This window comes from Eurosta solidaginis, chromosome X, assembly GCF_040869045.1.
Source record: "Eurosta solidaginis isolate ZX-2024a chromosome X, ASM4086904v1, whole genome shotgun sequence".
Classification (NCBI taxonomy): domain Eukaryota; kingdom Metazoa; phylum Arthropoda; class Insecta; order Diptera; family Tephritidae; genus Eurosta; species Eurosta solidaginis.
Genome location: NC_090324.1, coordinates 172,119,403 through 172,147,340, shown reverse-complemented (window position 1 = coordinate 172,147,340; position 27,938 = coordinate 172,119,403). Strand labels below are relative to the sequence as shown.

Sequence of the window (27,938 nt, the reverse complement as noted above, 5' to 3'; positions counted from 1 at the left end):
TGACATTGTCTCGTTGGATAATCTACGAACATCAGCCTCTCGTCTAAGGAATGTAAAATTTCGCCAAAGCTTCGGGAATATTCTCATAATATACATGAAAATGTTCCGTCAGGAACCCAGACTTGCCCATACACATAAATAAGTCTCAAGATATTTCAATATCACGGTGCTATTCTTCATCTGATGTATGAGAATTAATGAGATCATTTCTTATAACAAAGCCGTGGCAGCATACAAATCGTGGCATAACAAAATCGGGGCAATATTTGGTACATAATAAGAAAAGGGGTACAAACTTAGCCATTTTGCAGAGTGACAGGTTACCTAGTTCAAGTCAATTCGCCTTTTGTCATCAATTAATTTTTTCGCGATCATCTTTTTATTTAGGCTCTAATTGAGTTACTAAAATCTTTGACAAAATTTGTTTGTTAATCGATCGAAACATCTAACCACCAAAAATAGACCTCTTGTTCTGATAAGTCCGTTGTTTCACAAATTACATATATAAAAAATTTGTTTTTTTGAAAATCGGACATTACTCCTTTATGTGCCGGAATTGCCTTTGTTCTGCTGCAATTTAATGATTGAACGATTTTTGAATCTGTGCAGTAGTGAAAAAGACAAAAATATCAAAATCGTCGCTACTCTTCCTTAAAAAGCACCAAAATTGACAAAAAGGTACCAGCGCACCAAACAGAGTCCGAAGTGGCAACCATGGTTTTCGTCGTATTTTTGCGGATAGCCTTAAAAAGAAATGTCAGTAACCACAATCTTGATCAGCGAGTAGTTTGTGTTCGAAGCAAACATGTTAAGTGATGTCTCTTGTTGATTTGTGCTCTTTGCTGAATTTTCTTGTTATGTATGCTCTTTGGTAGGATATTAAATAAATTGTATTAAAGGGTTTCATGCAAACTCTTTGGTATAATGTTAAATAAAGTTCGATGCGAACATTCAGTTTGATTCTGCTGATGATGTTAGATTAAGTATAAACGTTCGAATGTTGCGCCAAAGAGGCTAAATCAATAAGAGTCATCATTTTACATGCTTGCTTCGAACCTAAACTACTCGCTGATTTCTATTGAGGTTACTGGCGTTTCTCTTTATGGCTGTTGGAAAAAAACACGGTGAAAAGCACGGTTGGCACTTCGGGCTGTGTTTGGTGCGCTGGTACCTTTTTGTCAATTTTGGTGCTTTATAAACAAGTAGCCACGATTTTGATATTTTCTTCTTTTTCACTACTGCACAGATTCAAAAATTGTTCAATCATTTAATTGTAGCAGAACAAAGGCAATTGCGGCACATAAAGGAGTAATGTCGGATTTTACAAAAAACTAATTTTGGTGATGGTTGATGAAACAACGGACTTGTCAGAACGAGAGGCCTTGTTTTGGTGGTTAAATATTTCGATCGATTAACAAACTATTTTCGTCATAGATTCTAGTCACAAGTTGAGCCTAATAAAAGTGATACAATACTGAATTAATAATTTATTTCAAAAGCACATGTGCCTCGTTGTGATTTTATAAAGCTTGCCATTGATGGAGCCAATAAGAAGGGCGGCGAAAAAATTAATTGAAAACAAAATTCTTCATTTAGTGCATTCAAGCGAATCGACGATATTAAGAGTTTGTGTCGGAATATACAAGTTATCTCACTTGTAATCCCAATACTAACTAATGGGGCACCCTTTACTCTCGTGGCCAGGCATGTGATCATATTGTTCCACTTACTAACTTCGCTGAGGCAGCGCACGCGCAACCAACGATCAGTTCAGGTATCAAAATTATTGAAATCATGGGAATTGCAATATAAGCAATTCCTGTCTACACGCGCAAGCGTTCGACTTGCGAAATGTGGGAACTGCAACCGCATCATAAATAGTTTGCAGTAATAGGTTAGCTAATAAGTTAATTTGGATGTTTAGTTCGGTTAATTTTGGGACGTGCAAGTGGGACGTAATAAATTGTGATTAATTGAAATTAAAGTTGTTCGTGTTTTACTTTTAAATCAGTATCGGCGAACAGTGGGTTCGCCGCACCTTTAATTTTTTATATCTGTCAGGACACGAGAGATTAACTGGCGCCCAAGCAGTGCGGTGCAGGGTTCGCGTTCCAAGTGAAATTTTATTTAGTTATGTGTACAAAGGATAAAAATTCTTGCAGTGAAGATAAGAAACAAAGAATTTTTTTTTATTCAAGAAAACAAACAAGATACAAGAAGCAACTAAAAACCCTTACAGTGAAAGTAAGAATCAAGAAACCAAAAAGGAGACAAACATCAGCAAAACTTACCGAGCTCAACTGAAGTGGTGGTTGTAAGTAACAAATCGTAAGCCTGATTGTATATCCTTTCATTCCAGCATGAATCCAGAAAAGATGAAAAAGCCCTTAACGGAAATGAATGACGCTGTTAACCCCATTCTCGCTCAACTTAGAGGGTTCGAAGACCAGTAGATGTGTTCATTAGAGGCCTAAATGGTGACCTCCCAACTCGGCTACTAGTGCAAAACCCAAATCGTTGCCCGAGGCCTACTCGGCATGCCTCGCGTTCATGAAAGTCGACCGCAGGAACGCCATATATCGCCAGCCCCGCCCAAATAGGTATTTCAATAACAACTCCAAATCGATAGCCCCTCGGTATTATGCAAATCCAAATTATAATGACGCCGGTCAGGTTAGGGCAGCTCCAAATCAACCAGGAGCATTTATAAATTTCTCAGGTATACACCACGGCCGGGCAGGACCAAACTGCAACTACCCGAATTCCGGTCAAACGAGAAATAGCAATCAGACTACACAAAATTGGCGAGGCAACTCTACCCATCCAGGATTTATAAGAACAAACCCTAGTCCTTCCCGCCAAACCAGAATATCTAAAATACCGGCCAAATACAGAACTTTGACAATTTAAAAAGGGGCACACGTTCGGGAAGGTTCTTAGGCCAATCAAGCAGGGGGCCAAGTAAACAACAGAAGTTGTTTCACTTAATACAAGTGGATGGGGAAGCAGGAGAAGACGCTACGATCGAACACGGTCAGGGGCAAGGCGATGGCGATCAACTAAATTTTACGGCAGGGGCCTCGTGTCCGGCGTAACAAACTTAGAGTATTCCACTCCACATCAGGGAACTCTAGAATTCTTGGTATACATGGGGATAACAAGAATTACATTAGCGAACGAGTTGCACAAAATTCCACACCGGTGGAAAAACCATTCACAATCATTTCGGCGGGGGGAATATTAAAATACATAGAAAAGTTCGTGGACATTTTTTTGCGTCTGTGGGAAAGGACATCCCCACTACATTCTTTAATCCTCCGGGCTAAAGTCCTTTGATTGCATCCTTGGAGACGATACGCTGACAGAAGTCAGAGCAGTTCTTGAGGGGAATTGAACATATTGATATTAAAACCAGACACAGTAATATCTCTTAAGCACAAAACGGCACATGTTAATAGTATATACACGGACCTCCCTATCGATCCTAACATTTCAGAGCCTACAAAAGAGGAACTCCGTAGAATCCTTAGCAAGCACGAAGAGATGTTTGGCCAAGTTGATAGGAGCATAAGAGGGCTCACCGCAATGCCACTGAAAATAGCAGATTTTAGAGCGGTATTATTTCCCGAGAATGCGTGCTCAAATTATGAAATATGTACTGGCTTGTGAAACATGAAAGTTTAGTAAGTACGATAGACACCATAATAAACCAGAGTTACAGGCTACACCAATCCCATCACGCCCTTGCGAGATCCTTCTAATAGATATTTTTGAAACAAAAATTTTAAGTTTTATTGACAGATTTTCAAAATTCGCAAAGCTTTTTCACGTTAGGAACAAAGTAACTCTGCACCTTAAACATAAAATTGTGAAGCTTCTCCACTATTTTACAACTCCAAAAATTTTAGTCAGTGATAATAAACGGGGATTGATTAGCCCAATAATACAGAACTTATTGGAAACATTGGGAATTCAGCATTACCGCACTCCATCTCAGAGAAGTGAGGTAAATGGCCAAATTGAGAGATTCTACTCCACGTTACTAGAAATTTATAGATGCCTGAAGGCGGAAAACTCTGATCTCAGGTTAAAGGACTCGTTAATATAGCAGTAGATCGCTATAATAATTCAGTTCACTCTGTAACGAACAGGAAACCTTCGGAAATATTTTTTAATCGCTCAGAAGCTTCTAACTATGAGGAACTCCTTGACAAAAGCAGGAAAATGAATAGATACCTAAAAACACTATTAAAATAGAAACAGATGGCTCAGGTTGAGAGACATAATAGGAGAAGAACCATACAGAAACGTTATAACAAAAATGATGTTATATACGTTAAGGACAAGCAGATTAAAGGAAAGCAAAAACCCGCGTATAAGAGGGAGATTGTTGCAAAGGACAACAAAGTATCAGTCACGACGCTAAGTGGCAAGAAAATACACAAAACTCACACAAAAAATGTGAAACACAGGAATACACATCCTAGCACATAAAACAAAAAACATATAGGCAATTCACGGGGTCTCCTATTGTCTTATGTGTTATCCTTTTTTAAAAAATTTATCAGGGAAACCATGGAAACAAAATACAATATACAGCAATACGACGAATACGAGACCTTTGTGAGTTGCCCGAAATTAAAAAAAAAAACAAAAAAAAATAATAATACTGAATAAGAAATGAAAAGACTACCGAAATAAACTAAAACAAGAAAGAGAACTTGGTACTAAGGGGTAGTTTATCTAACAAGAGCGGGCTTGTCAGTGGGACAAATCGTGCCTTAATCAGATAGCACGATTCTCCATAGCTGGTTCGAGAAATGATAACACCTTTAGTCCAGAACAAAAGGAAATGGTCATTACTACAAGAGCGGGCTTGTTAGCGGGATGAATCGTGCCCTAGTAGGCTAAATGGCTACACTACTTCCAAACGGGATTCTGGCGATCTCCCCGTAGCTGGTTCGAGAATAGTATGACCCTCTGTCCTAAACAAAAATTTAAAATGCCTCCCTCGCCTAATTCGTTGGAGAAGAGAGGAAAAAAATATAAAAACAAAATTGAAAATGCCTCCCTCGCCTAATTCGTTGGAGAAGAAAGAAAAAAAAACACAAAAAAAACAAAATTTAAAAATGCCTCCTTCGCCTAATAAGTTGGAGATGCCTCCCTCGCTTACAATTCGTTGGAGAAGACAGAAACAAAAAAAAAAAAAAAAGAAAAAGAAAGAATTTTTTGAGCTTGTGCGCCTAATCCGCTAAGCAAATATTTATTTAATTCTCTGCGCCTAATCCGTAGATGAAAAAAGAAAAAAAAAAAAAAATTGAGCTTATGCGCCTAATTCGATAAGCAAATATTTATTTAATTCTCTGCGCCTAATCCGTAGATAAAAAGAAAAAAGAAAAATTTAAGCTTATGCGCCTAATCCGCTAAGCAAATGCATATTTAATTCTCTGCGCCTAATCCGTAGAATGAAAAAAAAGAAAACTATTTTAAGCTTATGCGCTTAATCCGCTAAGCAAATATATTAAATTTGAATACTCTGCGCCTAATCCGTAGAAAGGAAAAAAACATTTAAGCTTATGCGCCTAATCCGCTAAGCCAATATATGAAATTATAATAATCTGCGCCTAATCCGCAGAGGAAAAAAAAAATAAGCTTATGCGCCTAATCAGCTAATCAAGTATACGAAATTTTAAAATTAATATATTTTACGCCTAATCCGTGAAATGACTAAAAAAAAATTATAATACTTGCACCTAATCCGCAAAGTAAAACAAAACAAAGAAACGAACAAAGAAAAAAGAAAAAAAGGAATAATTTTTTGTTCTTGCCTTTTTGCGCTTGATCCGCAAATTAAACAGAAAACAATAACTTTTGCCTAATCCGCATGAAAGGACATACCTTTTTTAACATTCTAAATTCCAGTTATCTTGTTTTTTTTTTCCTTTTGCTTCTACTAACCATAATAACAACTAGATCATCCTTCAAAATTATTTTAAGTAATACTGTAAATTTGGTTGAGGCAAACTAGAAAATTCAAAATAAGAAACATCTCTCTTTCTTACTCAAAGATTCTAAGAAAAAAAAAAAAACAAGGAAAGAAAATGAACGACAATACCTTTTTTCTGCATTTAATTTTTTCCTAACTAAACAAACTAACGATTGTAACTATTCTTGTAACAATGCCTCAATACTAGCTTACTTACTTACTTAATTGGCGCTTAACCGTCTAAACGGTTATGACCGTCCAACAAGGCGCGCCAGTCGCTCCTTCGCTCCGCCAAGCGGCGCCAATTGGTCACACCAAGGGAGTTTAAATCGTTTTCCACCTGGTCCTTCCAACGGAGTGGGGGCCGCCCTATACCTCTGCTTCCATAGGCGGGTTCCGATAGAAACACTTTCTTGGCCGGAGCATCATCTTTCATTCCTCATTACTAGCACACTAACAAAAATAAGAAAGCGACAAAATGAAAAGCTCTAAGAATTTTGCATGTTAACAAAAAATAAGAGCGAAATTAATTTGTGTAAACCTAGCCCTAACATACTTAAATAGTTAAAAATAATCTATAAGTAGTAGAAACAATTTTTGCTAACTCAATAACAAAAACTTATATTCATAGAATCTAATGATTACTAATCCACTAACAACATTAAATTAGGAATAACGTTTTAAAGAAACATAAATATATTTTTAAACCTCTACTAACACATTTAACCAAATAAAAAACCTAAATAAATAGTCAACAACCCTGCCAACCAAAACTGCGTCAAAAACTGGATAATGACTGAGTAAAAAAGTGGATAAAAAAATGGATAATTTTGTATGGGCAGTGTGCGGATTTTATCCATTTTCCCCTTGAGCGAGCCGTGTACGTGTGATCGCGCATCCTTCTCGCACTTATACCAAAGTGCCATAAGGAAAAATGTATAGTTGCTCCTCTCTAACTACAAATTTCCCATAACACAGGGTTGTATTTTTGTAGGGATGCCATATCTGAAAAATTTTGTGTCTAAAAGATGCCGGCCACCGTGGTGTGATGGTAGCGTGCTCCGCCTATCACACCGTATGCCGTGGGTTCAACTCCCGGGCAAAGCAACATCAAAATTTTAGAAATAAGATTTTTCAATTAGAAGAAAATTTTTCTTAGCGGGGTCGCCCCTCGGCTGTGTTTGGCAAGCACTCCGGGTGTATTTCTGCCATGAAAAGCTCTCAGTGCAAACTCATCTGCTTTGCAGATGCCGTTCGGAGTCGGCATAAAACATGTAGGTCCCGTCCGGCCAATTTGTAGGGAAAATCAAGAGGAGCACGACGCAAATTGGAAGAGAAGCTCGGCCTTAGATCTCTTCGGAGGTTATCGCGCTTTAAATTTATTTTATTTTTAAAAGATGCCGAAATGTTTACCAAAATACCCAAAAAATACCTAAAAAAGCTACAAAATACCAAAAAAATACCTAAAAAAAACTCCAAAATACCCAAAAAATCTCCAAAATTTTCTTAATTTTTAATGAAAACGTTTATTTAATAATAAAGAAATTCATTTACAATTGTTGTAGAGACCGTTTTATCATAAAATGTTAAGAATACATCTGTTAAAAGGACTTTTTACATTAAATTTGTTTTCATCGTACATAAATTTTAAGATAAAGCGGCCTTAAAGTTATTAAATAGCATAAATAATAATTATTTGTAATCACAATTTTTTTAAGTATTTACTGAACTATAATATTTTTTATATAAATTAAAAAATAAATACAAATAACATTGAAATAAACTAATTTTCAATAACAGCGTAATATTCGGATTTTTGACATTAAAATGACATTTGTTTATTTACCAAAGTAATTAATTCGATAATTGATGAAGTATCAAAGCAGATTAGGTCGAGCTTTCAAAAGAGCAACTCCATTAAAAACCAATTAATCGATAAGCTAAATTTTTCAAATCAATTAAAACTAAGGATTATTGTGATAAGTATGTTTTTAATTCTATTATTTAATAAAGGACTTATTAGCTTTTTGATCACTCGATTGAATAAACTTTGATATTTATCAGAGAGCCAGTCAGTTATTTTTAACAAATGAATGAAAAATACTTGTATAACTTTGCAAACAAATGTCTTACTACAGAGGTGTTTTTCCAAAATATACAAACTTTGGGATACAACTTTTTGATTTGATTGACAGTACTATCAAAAGTTCAATAATTTAATTATGTTTCTTTTGGTATATGCTTAAACTTGAAACTCATTTGCAAGGAGTAAAAAACACACACTTTTCTTACAACTTTACTACTAGCTATATACATGTATCCTTTCTTTACCAAAAATTTTAAAAAGTCGGATGTATATTTAAATGATAGTAGTACCGAAAGAAAATTAATTAAATTACCTTTCTTTTGATATAACTAGCATTTATTACTCGTTTACAATGAGTGAAAAATTTTCTCTTTCGTTACAACTTTATAAAATTTCTCAACATTTTTACTAGTTACATTTACGTGTCTCTAAATTTGAAAAAAATGTTGAGAAATCGTTTATCAATTTTAACGATAGTAGTATCGAAAGAAAAGTAATCAAATTACCTTTCTTTTGGTATATACTAGCATTAATTACTCGCAGTAAGTGAAAAATATTCACTTTCGTTGCAACTTTAGAATTTTCTTAACATTATTTGTAGCTATATAACTTAAACTAATATGAAAAAAAAAATAAAAAATATTTTCTTCCTTGTCAGCAGAAGTTGTTCTGATGATGTCCCTTATGATGCTCCGAACGATATGTTTGCTACTGAAAAAATAGAAAAAATAAAGTCAAAATTAGTTATAGATTCAATATAACTTTCAGAGACAGGCTTTATTTACCTTTTCTAAAGTTCTGCTTACTGAAGCTGTTTTTGCATCCTTTGATGAGAGCAGGTTGAAGTATTTGATTGCTAAGAAGAAAAAAGAACAATAAAAGTCAAAATTAGAAATCAATTCAACAAAATTGTCTAAGTCTAAATCTTCCCTTTTTTAGAGCTCGGTTTAAAGGAAAGACACTAGTGCTGAAGTTTCATCCACCGAAAAATGGAAAATGGCCAGGATGGTTCTGCTATTAAAGGGTGCCACAGGGTGGTGTCCTATCCCCAATTCTATTTAACTCCTACATATCATAGCTACCTTCACCACCAGAAGGAGTACCTATCCTTTCCTACGCCGATGACTGAACAATAAGGGCCACAGGCATAGGCCCACAAATCGATGAGCTTTGTAACAAAATAAACAACTATATCCCTGATCTCTCCAGTTTCTTCTTAGTACTTACAAATCAATTGGCCGTCCGATTGCATGCTACGCGTCCCAGATATGGTCACCAAGCCTAAATGTTACGGGAAGAAAAGGCAGGCCTGCCAAAACATTGTCCTCAGTATCACTACGGTCTGTCTCCTTATGTCCCCAGAACACCACCTACGCAATGAGGCAAGAGTACTCCGCATTAAGGACAGAAATGAAATGCAGAACAAACAGTTTCTGTTGAATACCCAGAAACCTGATTGATGAGGCCACACCTGCCAGGGGCTTAAGGGTCATCTCTGTTGGCCAGTAGCCAAGACACTTGAAGCCATTCTGCTTTTTTATTTTAATGCAAATTTACACCTTGCCAATCATCAGCATGGCTTCCGAAAATTACACAGCACTACCACCGCGCTAAATGCCATTACTACACAGATAAATTGTGGATTAAATGAAAACCCCCACCATAGAATAGTACTCGTTGCATTAGATTTGTCAAAAACTTTTGATACGGGCAACCGCGGCACGTTACTGCAAGGCCTGGAAGGATCTCCCCTTCCTCCAAGTCTCAAAAGGTGGACCACAAATTATCTGTCTGGTCTACAAACATCGGAGCAATTCAGGAACGTAACATCCAAACCAAGAAGAATTTAGCAAGGGGTGCCACAGGGTGGTGTCCTATCCCCAATTCTATTTAACTCCTACATATCATAGCTACCTTCACCACCAGAAGGAGTACCTATTCTTTCCTACGCCGATGACTGAACAATAAGGGCCACAGGCATAGGCCCACACATCGATGAGCTTTGTAACAAAATAAACAACTATATCCCTGATCTTTCCAGTTTCTTCTTAGTACTTACAAATCAATTGGCCGTCACATTGCATGCTACGCGTCCCAGATATGGTCACCAAGCCTAAAGGTTACGGGAAGAAAATGCAGGCCTGCCAAAACATTGCCCTCAGTATCACTACGGGCTGTCTCCTTATGTCCCCAGAACACCACCTACGCAATGAGGCAAGAGTACTCCGCATTAAGGACAGAAATGAAATGCAGAACAAACAGTTTCTGTTGAATACCCAGAAACTTGATTGATGAGGCCACACCTGCCAGGGGCTTAAGGGTCATCTCTGTAAGCATTATGGGGAAATACGGCACCTGAAAACATAGCCGTATGAAGCAAAAAACCACAAGCAGGTCTTCACTGATATCCACAAAAAGGCTTCGGACCACTATGCCAGGAATCGTTCGGCGAACCCCGTTCTTAGAGTTAAATACCCTGAAATCGCAGAAGAGGAGAGAAATCTCCCTATGGAGATGCTCGTCACTCTAGCTCAACTTCGATCTGGATACTGTAACATGTTAAACTCTTACCAATCCAGTATCTATCCCGACATACAAAACGTATGTCCTGCTTGCAATGTCTCCCCACATGATACCAACCATCTCTTCAATTGAATGTGGAACCAATGCCTCAAACACCCCCTCTATGCTCCGCCCCTGTTGAAACTGCAAGTTTCCCTGGATTCCCGTTAGAGGATATTGATGACAATTTGTGATGTTGTTGTTGTTGTAGCGATAAGGACACTCCCCAAGGTCTTTGGGAGTGTTATCGATGTTGATGGTCCTTCGTCGGATGCAGACCCGGTACGTTCCGTTACCAATCCCGACCATCTCGGAAACGATTTTTTATTACCACATGCGACCTTCTAGGCCATAGCGCCCTCCCACCCCCTAGATTCATGAGGAGTTCGGGGTCGCCAGAGCCTCGGCTGTTAATGAAACAGGATTCTCCATGGATAGGTGAGGTTGACAATTGCGTTTGGAGAAGCTATATATTGCGCTGGCAACCTGAAAGGGGTGCGCCACACAACCCCTTTAATCTATTTGTTTTTTTAGTCTCCTCTTACGACAGGCATGCATACCGCGGGTATATTCAAACCCTGCTAACCTGCTGGGGGTAACAATTTGTGTTCGGTCGCGCCTATTGGATGGGGATGATTATTCAAAAACTCCCTATCTTAACTTAATTTTACCATATTTCGAAGTTAGGGTTTTTATGAAAAACATTCCGAATTCTAAGATAGAGCTTTTTTTAAAACAATTTCTGAGTTTGGCCGTTATTCAATCAAATTCATAGAATTTGAATTGCCAACCGAAAAATTATTCTACTTAACCAATGCGTTGATTTGAGGATGAAGTGCACGCTGTGCTCCGTTCTGGCACCCATGTCGGTAGATGTTCGTAACTTGTAGGAAACTTGTCTACGATGAATTCTCTGATAAGATTTAATATCAATTCACCGTTCCGGTATGTGCGAAAGTATGAAACAGGAATTTCGTATGATATACTGTAAACGATGTGATATTCCACTGTCAGTAAATCATAAGTTGGTTCAAGGACAGCTGCTTTTTCGTTTTCAAAACCGCAGATCTTATCTTCCAAGGGATCGTTAAAATTTGTCTTATCAATAGTATTTGGAATTTTTTGTTCGTATATAAGATATGTGTTGCCTCCATCATCATCCTGTAACACGGGGAGAAAGTTTGATGTCATTTTAATTTGATGTGCAGTTATGAAATTTTAATTAATTTTTTATATAAAGTCCAAGTGTCGCACAGGCTGTCCGCTATTTTTCAGGGGCCTGGTACTTCAATCGTTTTGATATACACCCGCATGCACATATATATTTTATGATGACAACATAAAATCTTCCTGAACTTTGTCAGGGGCCTTCCACTGAACCCGTTTTGACATACATTATTATCCATATATGTACAGGCGCATGCATATATATATTTTATTGTGACAACATAAAATCTTCCAGAACTTTGTCAGGGGCCTTGCACTGAACCCGTTTTGACATACACTATTATCCATATATGTACAGGCGCATGCATATATATATTTAATGATAACATCATAAAATCTTACTGAACTTTGTCAGGGGCCTAGCACTGAACTCGTTTTGATATACACTATTATGCATATATGTATGCAAGCGCATGTACATATATATTTTATGGTGACATCATAAAATCTTTCAGAACTTTGTCAAGAACTGAACTGGTTTTGCTGTACACTATTATGCATATATATATGTGCAGGCGCATGCATATATATATTTTATGATAACATCATATAATCTTCTAGAACTTTGTCAGGGACTTAGCACTGAACTGGTTTTGATGTACACTATTATGCATATATGTACAGGCGCATGCATATATATATTTTATGATGACAACATAAAATCTTCCTGAAGTTTGTCAGGGACCTAGCACTTCACTTGTTTTGGTGTACACCATAATACATAGATGCACAAGCGCATGTCCATTTGTTTATTATGGTGACACCATACAATTCTCCTGATCTTTGTCAGAGACATAACACTTTACTTATTTTGGTATTCATCATAGTATATAGATGCATCAACGCAGTTGCATCTCTATATTATGTTGACACCATAATATATTAAGACACATTATTTTGAGTACTTACAAAATGTATGGCGGCGATAAAAACGGCAGTTCTTATCATATGTAAATGGTCAACAGCTTTTTTTAACTTTTTTCAAAAGCACTCTTTTAACACCTTTTTGCTTGTATTTTTCACAATAAAACTGCAAATAATTATTTAATTTTATAATTTTAGCAAAATTCTAAAAATCACGCTTGACTTTTTTTAAATTTCTAACGTCAATGGCACGTCAAATAGTTTTTCTTTATTTTCCTTGTTTTGGGATATTTGTAAGCAAGAAATGGGAAATATTTTCCATCCTGAAAAATATCCCAAAAACTTTAATTTTTTGACACCGAAATGTTTGACGGTGTTGGAATTTCAGGAGAAAGTGGTTAAAAGTGGGTAGTCATGGTTGGCAGGGAAGTGACAGGAAAAATTGTTTGCTAACCCAATAACAATAACCTACATTCATAGAATCGAATGATTACTAACCCACTAACAACATTAAATTAGATATAACATTTGGCGTTGCAAATTCCCACTGCTGGCATCGACCATCAGCGGATTCCATATTTTCAATTACAAGGCATCAATCGCAACAATCCAGGACCGAATTGGGGAATCATCGGTGGGTGATTTAAGCTGGTACACGTCGTCAACCTCCAACAATATGTCACAGTTCTGATGCAAATGCAGTACTTACAAACGGGACACTACTTATCTACGTCTTCTCAATGCCCAAAGTTACGCGTAACAAATATAACCTCCTTATTACTCGCGCCGGAATCTACGAAGGAAAACTTGACCTGCGTGACCTAGAATTCAGCAGGATGCTCGTCAATCAAAAAGGAACATACTGATTGACGAAGGATTGTTTAATGATCAGCTCAACCGCAGTATGTATATCAGAATCCTTGATCAAAATGGAGGAAGGCGACTGCTTGCCACGTTTGCTAAAACAAGGAGAAACTAGATGCCAATTTAAGAGGCGAAATGACATGCATATAGAATTGATAAACGAAAACGACATTTTTATCTCTAAATAACAAGGCATAATCAGGAGTAATAATGGTTCAAAGGTAATAAATGCGAGGCGGTTATAACGCATGCCCTGCCATCTGTACTATCTAACGTAAGGAATCATAACACGAGATAAACTTCGAATATATTCACAACATCACGATGAAGAACGTAAAGTATCTAGGGTATGTTAACGAAAAGATCAATTTTTCCCTCATTACAGAAGCCATTTCAATCCCCCCAACACTATTCATTGCCAGTCTGCTATGGAGATGCTACACCAAAAGACTAGACCTTCCACCGGTTCAAATTCCTACACATTGGACGGGAAACGCCAGCGTTAACAAAATCGCTAAAGGAAAATCCGCACCCACTATATTGCCTAGATAAAAGCCTACCAGTTACAGCGATCAGGAACAACATAACATCAGAAAGCCGAAACCACTCACTGCAAAATTTTACCCCCTCCCGATTTTCAACTTTTGATCTACGAGACGCAGATCTTTAAAGGGGGAGGAGTTATCTCACCTGTAATCCAAATACTAACTAATGGCGCACCCTTTACTCACGTGGCCAGGCATGTGATCATATTGTTCCACTTACTAACTTCGCTGACGCAGCACACGCGCAACCAACGATCAGGTCAGGTATCAAAATTATTGAAATCATTGGAATTGCAATATAAGCAATTCCTGTCTACACGCGCAAGCGTTCGACTTGCGAAATGTGTGAACTGCAACCGCAGCATAAATAGTTAGCAGTAATAGGTTAGCTAATAATTTAATTTGGATGTTTATTTCAGTTAAATTTGCAAGTGGCACGTAATAAATTGTGATTAATTGAAATTGAAGTTGTTCGTGTTTTACTTTTAAATCAGTATCGGCGAACAGTGGGTTCGCCGCACCTTTAATTTTTTATATCTCTCAGGACACGCAATACACAAGTAACTGAATCAAGCTTCTGTCCAACTTCCTCCTTTTTTGCCATTTTCTTTTCTGGAAAAATGCTACACTCTCAGATACTAACTTTCGAACTACATAGGTAACCTGTCACTCTGCAAAATGGCTGAGTTTGTACCCCTTTTCTTCATCTGTAAGAAATATTGCCACGATTTGTATGCTGCCACGACTTTGTTATAAGAAATGATCTCATTAATTCTCATACATCAGATCATGAATAGCACTGTGATATTGAAATATCTTGAGACTTATTTATGTATATAGGCAAGTCTGGGTTCCTGACGCAATATTTTCATGCATTTTAACTGAATTGATATTAGCTGTGTTTTTTTTCACATCTATATACGTTTACTCTTAAGCTTTATATGGACTGCTAGGCGACAAACTTTAAATACACGTCTGAAATTGCTACGAATAAAATTAGTACTACTAAATTTCAACACGCATTATACCGATATATCAGATGTAACTGAAATATGCGTCTATGTTTCACCCTCTGCACAAATTCTATGTATTCTATGCGCGTCCACTATTTATCACAACTGATTCACCTATATGTTATACGGGATATGTTTTATACCATAAATCAAAGAACATGTTGCAGCAGCAGGGACGGATCCAAGGGGGGGTGCTAGGTACACCAATAACTGTTCTGTGTTACGTGCACACACTTTATAAAGAAAATGAAAGAAGAGGTTTGAAAATTTCATATTTGCGCGTCTCTTAAACTTTTCACTTTTCAGATGCTATGGACAACCGGGGCTCAAAGTTGAAAAAATGGAGCTTTCACATTTTTCCGGCCACATGCACAGAACATAGGGTAAAGACGGAGTCAATAAGGGATATAAATCAACGCATCAGATTGCTTATGGATGGACACAAGCGGGCGAAATGGGAGGAGCACCTAAGAGGTTGTAACCTCTCTACCGGTGTGGGTAAACTTTTGTCCACCGTAAAATCCCTATCGAATCCGTCTAAAACTTCCATCGCCTTTGGCGATAAAGTGCTGTCATATTCGAAAAAATGAGCGAGCACTTTCTGCCGACAATATATAATGCATTCTACGGTCGACAAAGATGGAGGGCCAACAGACAGGCACTTAAACACAAATTCAGCACGTCACCAATCACCATCACCGCTAAAGAGGTTGAGGACGCCATTGGTCACGCTAAACCATCCAAAGCAGTGGGCCGAGACGGCATAGCCACGCCGATGCTTAAAAGCCTAGGGAAAGAGGGTTTCAAATATTTAGCACATATCTTCAACCTGTCTCTTTCCACCTTTGTCATACCCGAAAAATGGAAAATGGCCAAGGTGGTCCCGCTACTAAAGCCTGGGAAACCAGCTAACATAGGAGAGTCGTATTGTCCGATATCTCTCCTATTGCCAGTAGCAAAGACGCTTGAAGCAGTTTTGCTCCCCTATTTCCAAGCAAATTTGCAGCAAGCCTGTCACCAGCATGGCTTCAGAAAACTCCATAGAACTACCACCGCGCTAAATGCCATTAGCACCCAGATAAATTGCGGTTTAAATCAAAACCCCCACCATAGAACAGTACTCGAAGCGCTAGACCTATCAAAAGCTTTTGATACGGTCAACCATGGCTCGTTACTGCAAGACCTGGAAGAGTCTTCCCTTCTCCCATGTCTTAAAAGGTGGACCGCAAATTATCTGGGTGGTCGGCAGGCATCGGTGCAATTTAGAAACGAAACATCAAAACCAAGAAGAATTAAACAAGGGGTGCCACAGGGTGGTCTCCTGTCCCCACTTTTGTTTAATTTCTACATATCTAAGCTACCTCCACCACCGGAAGGAGTCACAATCGTTTCCTACGCCCATGACTGCACAATAATGGCCACAGGCCCAGGCCCACAGATCGATGACATATGCAATAGAATAAACGGCTACCTCCCTGAACTCTCCAGTTGTTTCGCCTCGCGAAACCTGGCATTATCACCGACTGCATCTTACGCGACCTTATTTACAACATGGACGTCCCAAATGTCGACCATCTTGAACATCCACGTCGATGGCACTACGCTACCGACTGCCCTACACCCCAAAATCTTCGGTGTGACGTTTGATCAGGATCTACATTTTGGTGAGCACGCAGCCGCAATTGTTCCGAGAATTCATAGCCGTAACAAAATCCTCAAATCCCTCGATGGCAGTACTTGGGGAAAAGATAAAGAAACGCTCATGACTACATACAAAGCAATTATCCAGCCCATTAGCTACGCGTCACCAATATGGTCGCCAAGCCTAAAAATTACCCACTGGAAGGAGCTACAGGCCTTCCAAATACTGCTCTCAGAATCGCCAGAGGCTGCCTTCTTATGTCCCCAGAACACCATCTGCATAATGAGGCGAGAAAACTCCCCATCAGGGAAAGAAATGAGATGCTGACCAAACAGTTCCTGTTGAATACCCAGAAGCCTGAACATCCAAACAGACATCTGATTGATGAGCCAGCACCGCCTAGGGGCTTAAGGAGTCATCTCCGTAAGCATTTCGAGGAAATACGGCACCTGATAACCCAGCTGTATAAAACGAAAAAACACAAGCAGGTCCTTGGTGAACTCCACAAACAGGCGTCGGACCTTTATGCCGGGAATTGCCCGGTGAATCTAGTACTCAAAGAAAAGTATCCAAAACTCGAGGAAGAGGAACGCATACTTCCCAGGGAAACACGTGTCACTCTTGCACAACTTCGTTCTGGATACTGTAACAGGTTAAACTCTCACCTATCCAGAATCAACCCCGACATACAAAATGTATGCCCCGCTTGCAATGTGTCCCCACATGACAACAACCATCTCTTTAATTGTAATGTGGAACCAACGCCTCCAACACCCCTTTTGAAACAGCAATTTTCCTTGGACTCCCGTTAGAGGATATTGATGACAATTTGTGATCGGTCGCGGCTGTTAGGTGGGGCGAAGCACTGCCACAACAACAACAACGAAGTCAATACCTTTCTAACGCGCCATATCTGAGATCTATACGACGAAAAATATGACCACAGCATCATATCGAATAGCTGCTTTAAAGCCAAGACGCTTTGGTCTAAGAAACTTTGAGCCCCGATTTCCTGAACAAAATACACTAGACGGAAAAAATTTTATCTAAAACTTTTTGTTCTTCTCGACGTCAGGAACACGTATGCCAAATATATATATGTACAGAATTTTCCATCACCCTGTTTATAGACCACAGATTTGGACGAAAAAATGAATTTTAGACGAAAAAACGGCGTTGCGTAAAACTCGTTTACCAATTTCTTTTTTGGGTCCGAAAAAAACATGAAAACATGTGTCTAATAAAATCGACCAATAAACAACGTATTTGAGTTTCATCGAAATCATTTCAATGTAAATAAGCAAACATACGAGTACATACGTTAATATTCATACAGCAGTGACTGTAAGCCAACATTGCATTGGCATACAAACATACATATCAGCAGGCATGACCGCCTGCACTAATCAATCATAATACAGTGCTGCTGTGGTTGACAAAACACTTCATTAAATACTTTTTCTTTAGACCTACGCACTGTGGTCGGTCTTATATGGAGTTGGTGGCCAAAAATACCCCCAGTAGAGACATCAACGTGAAATTTTGCTCACGGCTTTACAAATATGTGATAATTATTTTTTCCTAAAATTGGTGCGGGTGGTACCTTTATACCGACCCACAACCACCCACTTTCACCGCATGCATACAAAAAGTAAGTAGATGTGTGGGGAAAAGTGGTAAGATGTGTCTATCGCAAATACAATGTTTAATAGGATTAGATAAAGAAATTAAAGTTATTAAAATATCTTGCATACATAACAATAACAAAACAACAAACACACACAAAAGTTTACAGTTGCATATCGTCGACTGAATAAAATAATGCCGTATGTTACATATGAGCACATATAACATACGACAATAATTTATCACGTTGACACTATGAGAAAACTGTCGCAAAACATAGTTAGTGGGAGAAAGTTGCAGCTGATATTAACACTTTAGAATCAGAAAGCTTTGACTAATAATAAGATATAAGTCCCAACGTGAGGATAGGTGAGGAAACCAACTAAAACTTTAGCTGAAATTGAAATATTTGTGCAAATAAACACTAGTAAAAGCACTTGTGAAATTTTGAATATCAAAAAAACACAAAAAGCGAAAAACACTAAAATTATTTCAAAATGAAGTAAATACCTTTCACTTCAATATTCATTTCTATTTATTTCAATATAATGATATTTTATGTATTTTTAAATAGCTTAAACTTGCACTTTATTTTTAAGTTGCTCACACAGCAAAAACCAACCAATACCATAACCTCATCTTTGAAGCTATTCTTAAAGAGTACAGTTCGAATACAACAAAAACAAATATACCTTTTAAAAGGCTGTTCTAATAAGAGATACTAAGGACACATTTGGTGGCAAACTTTTCTTTTCGATTTTTTTATTTTTGGCCAATGGAACCGACAACTGTGCTACGCTTGCAAAACCGAAGCAAAATCGTAAGCTCAATGAACCTGAACAGGTCGTCGAATCGCGAAATATATTACGAATAATGTTCTTTTTTGCAGGTTATGATGGGTCTCGAGCTATGAGTGGTGAGTTTAAGGGATGTGCAGCTACAGTGCACCTTATCTTCATTGAGCAAACCACAATTTGAATCTGGCTATTTGTCACGCATGTGACATTGCACCGATTCGCAACTGCTTAGGAACGGTTAAACAAGTGGTCAGTTTCTTTCAAAATTGCAACAAAGCTTACATCATATTAAAACAACACATAGTTAAATAAAAAACTGGTGCCAAGCAGACTCGTCTTTGAAATTTTGCGAAACCCGTTGGATCGAACCCCTTGCATTACTCAACCTATTTTACGATAGCATAGAATTTATCGCATCCGCTCTAGAAGAAATGGACGAGCTGAACGTAAGGTCTGATTGCGTGCAGCCAAATGAGCTACTTGCTGCAATTCAAACACCGCAGTTCATAATTTCGTTGACAGTACTCAGACCAATCTTCGGATTGACTAAAAGTTTGAGTCTCAATTTACAGAAAGAAGACTGTGACATGAGTGATTGCATTGAATATGCTAATGATGTCCATGACGAAATAAAGGACATGCGTACCAAAGCAGATGAAACATTCCGAGAAATTTTCGAATCAGCGACACACATTGCTCAATCGATTGGCACCATACTGACTGTTCCTCGACGAGCAGGACGTCAGAAAAGTCGAGACAATTATGGTGGAGATGCTGAAGAGTACTATAGGCGACCAATCTACATCCCATTCTCGGACAAGTACTCTGTGGACCTGGAATCAAGATTCTTAAAGCAGCGAGATTTGCTTTCCAAGATACAAAATTTTATTCCAGAATAATGTGCAGAGATCGATGAAGCTGAAATAGATAGGACCATCTTTGCTTTCAAGGAAGTATAGCCGAGTGAATTTACTGAAATTACTGAAAAAATAAAATCTGATTTTTAAATGTGGAAACGGTAAGAAGTAGTTCTAGAATCTTTGCAATTTCCATTTGATAGTTCAAAATTATACAATTATATGGGCATTTTTATTTGCATGAAAATTCCTCTCAGGGATCGACCAAAAACATTTTTAGAGTCTCTCGATGTGTATGATGTGCAGTTCTACAAACAAATTTACCGGCCCTTCAAATTAGTGCTACACTTCCAGTCACAGTAGCTTCAAGTGAAGGGTCATTTTCAACTTTACGTAGATTGAAGACGTATTTGCGTAACAAGACTGGAGAGGAGCGACTCAAGCTAGCGTTACTTAATATTCATCGCGATATTCCAGTGACTAGTGACCAAGTACTAGATATTTTTGCAAAAAAAAAAAAAAAGGCGACCAGACATTACTTTGTGATACTCCAGTCTTGCTTTTTGATGCTTTTTTAAAAGAACGTATTTTTGTTATTAAAAAATATGAAATCAACTGCAAAATCAGTATTGTCTACATATATACTTCTCTTGTACCTTATTTTTTTGTTGAGTTAGCTGTACTTTCATAACTATGTTGAAGTTTGATTTGAAATAAATATGAAAACTTACATTAAACCTTATACCTTTATATTTACCGTGAACTGATACTTGTGTGCAGGAATGCAATATGGAATTTTAAAACGGACTGAGGGTATAATTTGAAATGTTTTGATCAACCGCACTCTTCCTCACTTCTTTTCCTTTCCATCTGTCTCTATCACTACCTTATATGTGGCGTGGAAATGTGTGCATATTATGACGATTGCAATTTTTGGTAATTTGGTGGCTCGTATGAAAAAAAATCGTGAGACGTTTTATGGTCTAAGATACTTTTATGATAAAATACACCGCTTTTTGCGGAAAACTAATTTTTCATTTTGAATAGAATTTTTTCCATACACTGGAATGGTGAGGAATTTCAAAATTTTATTTACATTTCTATATTAAACAATTTTACTAATTTTCAGCTTTTGGTACTTTCTGCTTCACTGAATTTCAAGATTCACCTGACTTTGGATGTGTTGCAGTAAGAATAAATAATTTTTACTCAATAAAAAAATAAATCTAATTCCTGTGAAATTTTGCTTATTACTTCCAAGCGGGCGGAACCGGGGGTTAAAGCTAGTATGTATATAAATAATATGATTAGATGTTTTACCTTTTGTATCTAATAGTCCACCTATTTGAGTCAAATTACAGTCTCTCTGCACTATATAGTCAAGCATAGTGGATTCCATAAGGAATGCATAGTTTCCTTGGTTTACCCGCCTTATACCTTCTTCATAGGTTGTAGTGAAAACAGTCGATTTTTTATTCTCCATACTACGCCACATTTTGCGATATGTCTGAAGAATTGAGTCTCGAAAAAATGTCATTGTGGAGCCACTCTCGAGGGTGCCATAGGATATGTCTGTTTGACTTGCCAAGTCCTCAGCATTTTCAATAGGTGTAAGCATTCGCTCTACTGTCAAAAACGCGGCCAAGTTAGCTGTGTATGAAGCAATGATGATGAGCGTAAAGAACCACCATATCGCGCTAACAATACGCGTCGAAATGGATTGGGGATTTATATCAGATCCCTGTTGCATTAGTGTGCTGATTGTAAACCAAAAACTGTTAGACAGTGAAAACTGATTGGTAATATTAATCTTCTTCATATCGCATGGATACTTGCCACGCCAACCAATGTGAGAGAATTTCGCAACGAAATATATTGTAAACGATACGAGGAAATATGCAGCTAAAACATAAAGCCAAACATCGTAGGCTAACGGATTCATGAAGGAAAATAAACGGGATACTGGTGCTGACGGTACCTAAAAGAAAAAATTCTGAATCCTTGTACAATGTGCAAACCGATAATAAGACCTATAAATGAGCCTAGGCTTCTAGGCCTAGATATACCAATATAATGCAAACATAAGTTAAGAGATTCCGAAATAAATCAGTTTTTAAGATTTTTTTAGAAAATCATCATATTGACAATGCCATAGTTGAAAATTTTGAAGTTATAGCACTTTTCTTTATAACTCGTGATAGCGTCTGCCGATTTTGCTCATTTTGGCATTAATACATTTGTAAATTTCAATGAAATATCGACTTCTCCGGTGCTCGAAACATAGTCATTTCCAGCACGGGGTACATGCAAAAAATACGCATCAAGTTTCAGGGATGTCCCCCAATCGAATTACACGCAATCAGAACGGCCAGGTTGTGATGGAGGAAAAGCACGCCTCCAGAGTTTTAGATCCGAGGACCTACCATCGACTCGAATAATTATCTCGTCCCAGCCAAAATGCGCGCCTGCCTCTGCGCGGCTAAAACCAAGGACTGAAAAGCACATGGAAAGACGACGTCGAAAGGTTGCAATCGCAAGAGATTTTTCAATGATTTTACAACTCGATTCTCACACTTATTCTCTGTGAGTACAAGTAAAAAAAGCCGGAATGAGGGAGCAGTGTGAACATATCTCTAAAGAACTTCGTACCGCTGCCGAGAAAAAAGTTGATTACCGGCGACCATGGGAAAGCTCCATACGGATCAGTATAGTTTTGGGGACACCCTCGGGTCATTACGGGATGGTTTTGGGGACACCCTTAGAGTCCTCCCGGGGTCATTCTGGGATGATTTTAGGGACTACCTCGGGGTCATTTGAGGGTCATTAAGAGATGATTTTATGGTCCTTCTAGGGTCATTACGGTATGGCTTTGGGGGCTACCTCGGGGTCTTTAGGGGTTATTCCTGGATGGTTTTGAGGACACCCTTAGGGTCCTCCCGGGGTCATTTCAGTATTCTTTTGGGGACACCCTCCGGGTCATTCCGAGATGGTTTAGGGGTCTCCTTCGGGGTCATTTGGGGGCAATTACGGCATGGTTTTGGGGACTCCCATTTGGGCCATTTCGGTATGGTTTTGAGAAATTTCTCGGGGTTTTTGGGGGTAATTTTAGGATGGTTTTGGGGACTCTATTGGGGTCATTCCTGGAAGGTTTTGGGGACTCCCTCCGGAAATGATTCTTAACGGCACTCCTTTTGTATTATGCATTCTTAACTACATAGTACCTGGGTGATCGAGCTTTGCTCGGCAATCTTCGAATATGCCGCATAACATAATTTGTTCTACATGTCATCATTAATGAAACTCTAATTTTTATACTCAGTTGAGCAGAGCTCACAGAGTATATTAAGTTTGATTGGATAACGGTTGGTTGTACAGGTATAAAGGAATCGAGATAGATATAGACTTCCATATATCAAAATCATCAGGATCGAAAAAAAATTTGATTGAGCCACGTCCGTCCGTCCGTCAGTCCGTCTGTTAACACGATAACTTGAGTAAATTTTGAGGTATCTTGATGAAATTTGGCACGTAGGTCCCTGAGTACTCATCTCAGATCGCTGTTTAAAATGTGCGATATCGGACTATAACCACGCCCACTTTTTCGATATCGAAAATTTCGAAAAACCGAAAAAGTGCAATAATTCATTACCAAAGACATATAAAGCGATGAAACTTGGTAGGTGAGTTGAACTTATGACGCAGAATAGAAAATTAGTAAAATTTTGGGCAATGGGCGTGGCACTGCCCACTTTTAAAAGAAGGTAATTTAAAATTTTTGCAAGCTGTAATTTGGCAGTCGTTGAAGATATCATGATGAAATTTGGCAAGAACGTTACTCCAAATCTATATGTACGATTAATAAAAATTTGCAAAATCGGAGAAGGACCACGCCCACTTAAAAAAAAAAAATTTGTAAAGTAAAATTTTAACAAAAAATTTTATATCTTTACAGTATATAAGTAAATTATGTCAACATTCAACTCCAGTAATGATATGGTGCAACAAAATACACAAATAAAAGAAAATTTCAAAATGGGCGTGGCTCCGCCCTTTTTCATTTAATTTGTCTAGGATACTTTTAGTGCCATAAGTCGAACAAAAATTTACCAATCCTTTTGAAATTTGGTAGGGGCATAGATTTTATGACGCTAACTGTTTTCTGTGAAATTGGGCGAAATCGGTTGAAGCCACGACCAGTTTTTGAACACAGTCGTCCGTCTGTCCTTCCGCATGGCCGTTAACACGATAACTTGAGCAAAAATCAGCATATCTTTACTGGACTTAGTTCGCGTCCTTACCTGAACTCACTTTATCTTGGTATAAAAAATGGACGAAATCCGACTATGACCACGCCCACTTTTTCGATATCGAAAATTAGGAAAAATGAAAAAAATGCCATAATTCTATACCAAATACGAAAAAAGGGATGAAACATGGTAATTGGATTGGTTTATTGACGCGAAATATAACTTTAGAAAAAACTTTGTAAAATAGTTGTGACACCTACCATATTAAGTAGAAGAAAATGAAAAAGTTTTGCAGGGCGAAATAAAAAACCCTTGAAATCTTGGCAGGTATTACATATATAAATAAATTAGCGGTATCCAACAGATGAGGTTCTGGATCACCCTGGTCCACATTTTGGTCGATATCTGGAAAACGCCTTCACATATACAACTACAACCACCCCCTTTTAAAACCCTCATTAATACCTTTAATTTGATACCCATATCGTAAAAACATATTCTGTTCCACCTTTATGGCGATATCTCGAAAAGGCGACCACCTAAGGCCCACTCCCTTTTAAAAAGACTCATTAACACCTTTCATTTGATACCCATATCGTACAAACAAAGTCTAGAGTCACCCCTGGTCCACCTTTATGGCGATATCTCGAAAAGGCTTCCACCTATAGAACTAAGGCCAACTCCCTTTTAAAATACCCATTAACACCTTTCGTTTGATACCCATATTGTACAAACGCATTCTAGAGTCACCCCTGGTCCACCTTTATGGGGATTTCTCGAAAAGGCGACCACCTATACAACTACCACCACTCCCTTTTAAAACCCCCATTAATACCTTCAATTTAATACCCATATCGTACAAACACATTCTAGAGTCACCCCTGGTCCACCTTTATGGCGATATCTCGACACGGCGTCCTCTTATAGAACGAAGCCCCACGCCCTTTTAAAATACTCAGTAACACCTTTCGTTTGAGACCCATATTGTACAAACGCATTCTAGAGTCACCCCTGGTCTACCTTTATGGCGATATCTCGAAAAGGCGTCCACCTATAGAACTAAGGCCCACTCCCTTTTAAAATCTATATATTAATACGCTAACAAAATTTTCATACAATCAATTGACAGGCCGTTTCGTATACTTAGCATACGTAAAATCATATAAAATTTATATGAATCGATTCGTATTGATCAGCCGCAGTGCATAGGCCTAATTTTGTTAACGAATATTACTCTATTTGTTTATAAATAATAGAAAAAGTTTTTTGTAAATTCGAAAATCTGTGCAACTATCGAAATTGCCATCTATAGGATGCATTATGTTCACAAACCTCCCTGAGTATATAGCTCCAAATGCTCAATTGTCGCGTTGATCAAATGTTTCATCTCTACATATGTATATATTTGTACACGCCAAACGGTGAGAGAACTACTGCTTCGCTCGTTTTCAGTTCAAATAAAATATTGTTTCCCATTGTTGCCAATTACCTATATTGGTCTGTACCAAAATCCTTAAAAAATTGTTCTAAAACAATTGTTAGTGCACAAAAAAACTTTAAAGAGAAGTAATAACTTAACCGGCCTATTTTCTGGACAAATTTTACTTACACGTAAAAGCATAGGTCCTTATTTAACAGATTCTTTGTTTTTCATTTTAGTTGCTTTGAAAAAAATGAAATCAAAAATAATGATTCGACTTTAGTTCAAACTCACTAAATTTATTTATTTATAACAATTAATTGCAAATTTGACCAAAATGTTTTGCATTTCCAGATTTTATGCTCATTTTAGATATAGCACGTCTTATAGTGAACAAAAACTAAATCATTTATTTAGATATTTGTTGTTTTATTTTATTATATTAGCTTTTATTACGTTGTATATTAAATTTGCTACAAAGATATTACATTAAAATTTGTATATTGTCTTATATGCTAATTTGTTTTGATATTTCTTATTTTATTTTATTATATTATCTTTTATCACGTTGTATATTAAATTTTCTACAAAGATATTACAATAAAATTTGTATATTTTTTTTTATGCTAATTTATTTTGATATTTCTTATTTTATTTTATTATATTATCTTTTATTTCAACTTAGTTTATTATTGGTTTTTGTAATTGATATTAGAGAAAAATTGTAATTTTACAAACGGCGATGGTTACTAGGACATGTTTCTGAATTTCACTTCTTCATCAGCTAGCTTTTCGGGAGCTGAGCGTTGAACTCGAATCTCCAGCATTCATATCAGTGCAAGCCTTTAGCTGCTAAGCCATATGAATGTCCCGTTGTTCGCTGTACAATTGGTCTCTAAGAGTTGCCTTTTTGTTTATATTCCTTTTGATCACCATGTAGGCACATACACTCTGTATGTAGTTTATTCCTAATGGTGTGGATATGATTTTTAGGCGCGCTTTTGAAAGCTTAGTAACATTTGTTCGGATTTTTACAGTATTTGTTTTTAATACTTCCGCTGTTACTATTATATCAATATGATCATATGTATTTAATTAGCGAGCTTTGCTCATATTGCTTTATACAATGGTTTTTGTAATTGATATTAGAGAAAAATTGTAAGTTTACAAACGGCGATGGTTACTAGGACATGTTTATGAATTTCACTTCTTCATCAGCTAGCTTTTCGGGAGCTGAGCGTTGAACTCGAATCTCCAACATTCATATCAGTGCAAGCCTTTAGCTGCTAAGCCATATGAATGTCCCGTTGTTCGCTGTACAATTGGTCTCTAAGAGTTGCCTTTTTGTTTATATTCCTTTTTATCAGCATGCAGGCACATACACTATGTATGTAGTTTATTCCTAATGGTGTGGATATGATTTTTAGGCGCGCTTTTGAAAGCTTAGTAACATTTGTTCGGATTTTTACAGTATTTGTTTTTAATACTTCAGCTGTTACTATTATATCAATATGATCATATGTATTTAATTAGCGAGCTTTGCTCATATTGCTTTATACAATGGTTTTTGTAATTGATATTAGAGAAACATTGTAAGTTTACAAACGGCGATGGTTACTAGGACATGTTTCTGAATTTCATTTCTTCATCAGCTAGCTTTTCGGGAGCTGAGCGTTGAACTCGAATCTCCAACATTCATATCAGTGCAAGCCTTTAGCTGCTAAGCCATATGAGTGTCCCGTTGTTCGCTGTACAATTGGTCTCTAAGAGTTGCCTTTTTGTTTATATTCCTTTTGATCACCATGTAGGCACATACACTCTGTATGTAGTTTATTCCTAATGGTGTGGATATGATTTTTAGGCGCGCTTTTGAAAGCTTAGTAACATTTGTTCGGATTTTTACAGTATTTGTTTTTAATACTTCCGCTGTTACTATTAAAACAATATGATCATATGTATTTAATTAGCGAGCTTTGCTCATATTGCTTTATACAATGGTTTTTGTAATTGATATTAGAGAAAAATTGTAAGTTTATTATTATTTTATTTAAATGCATTTTGATCGAATCGGAAAATTTCACGTTGTATATTAAGCAAAAAAACGACTAAACACGTTTTCGATTTTAGGTCGAAATATTGCATAGGCAGTATATTATCCACTATCTATATATTAATACGCTAACAAAATTTCCATACAATCAA

At 37.4% G+C, this 27,938-nt stretch overlaps 1 protein-coding gene across 1 annotated transcript in view; it reads right to left on the bottom strand.

Moving 5' to 3' along the window:
• LOC137235480 (glutamate receptor ionotropic, kainate 2-like) overlaps positions 1 to 22,052 on the bottom strand; it is a 364,653-nt gene extending 342,601 nt beyond the window's left edge. The window contains exon 1 of the mRNA XM_067758479.1: positions 21,390 to 22,052. Within this exon, the coding sequence (XP_067614580.1) occupies positions 21,390 to 22,011 (622 nt within the window). The 5' untranslated portion in view covers positions 22,012 to 22,052. The remainder of the gene's footprint in view (positions 1 to 21,389) is intronic.
• Between the last annotated feature and the right edge of the window lie 5,886 nt (positions 22,053 to 27,938).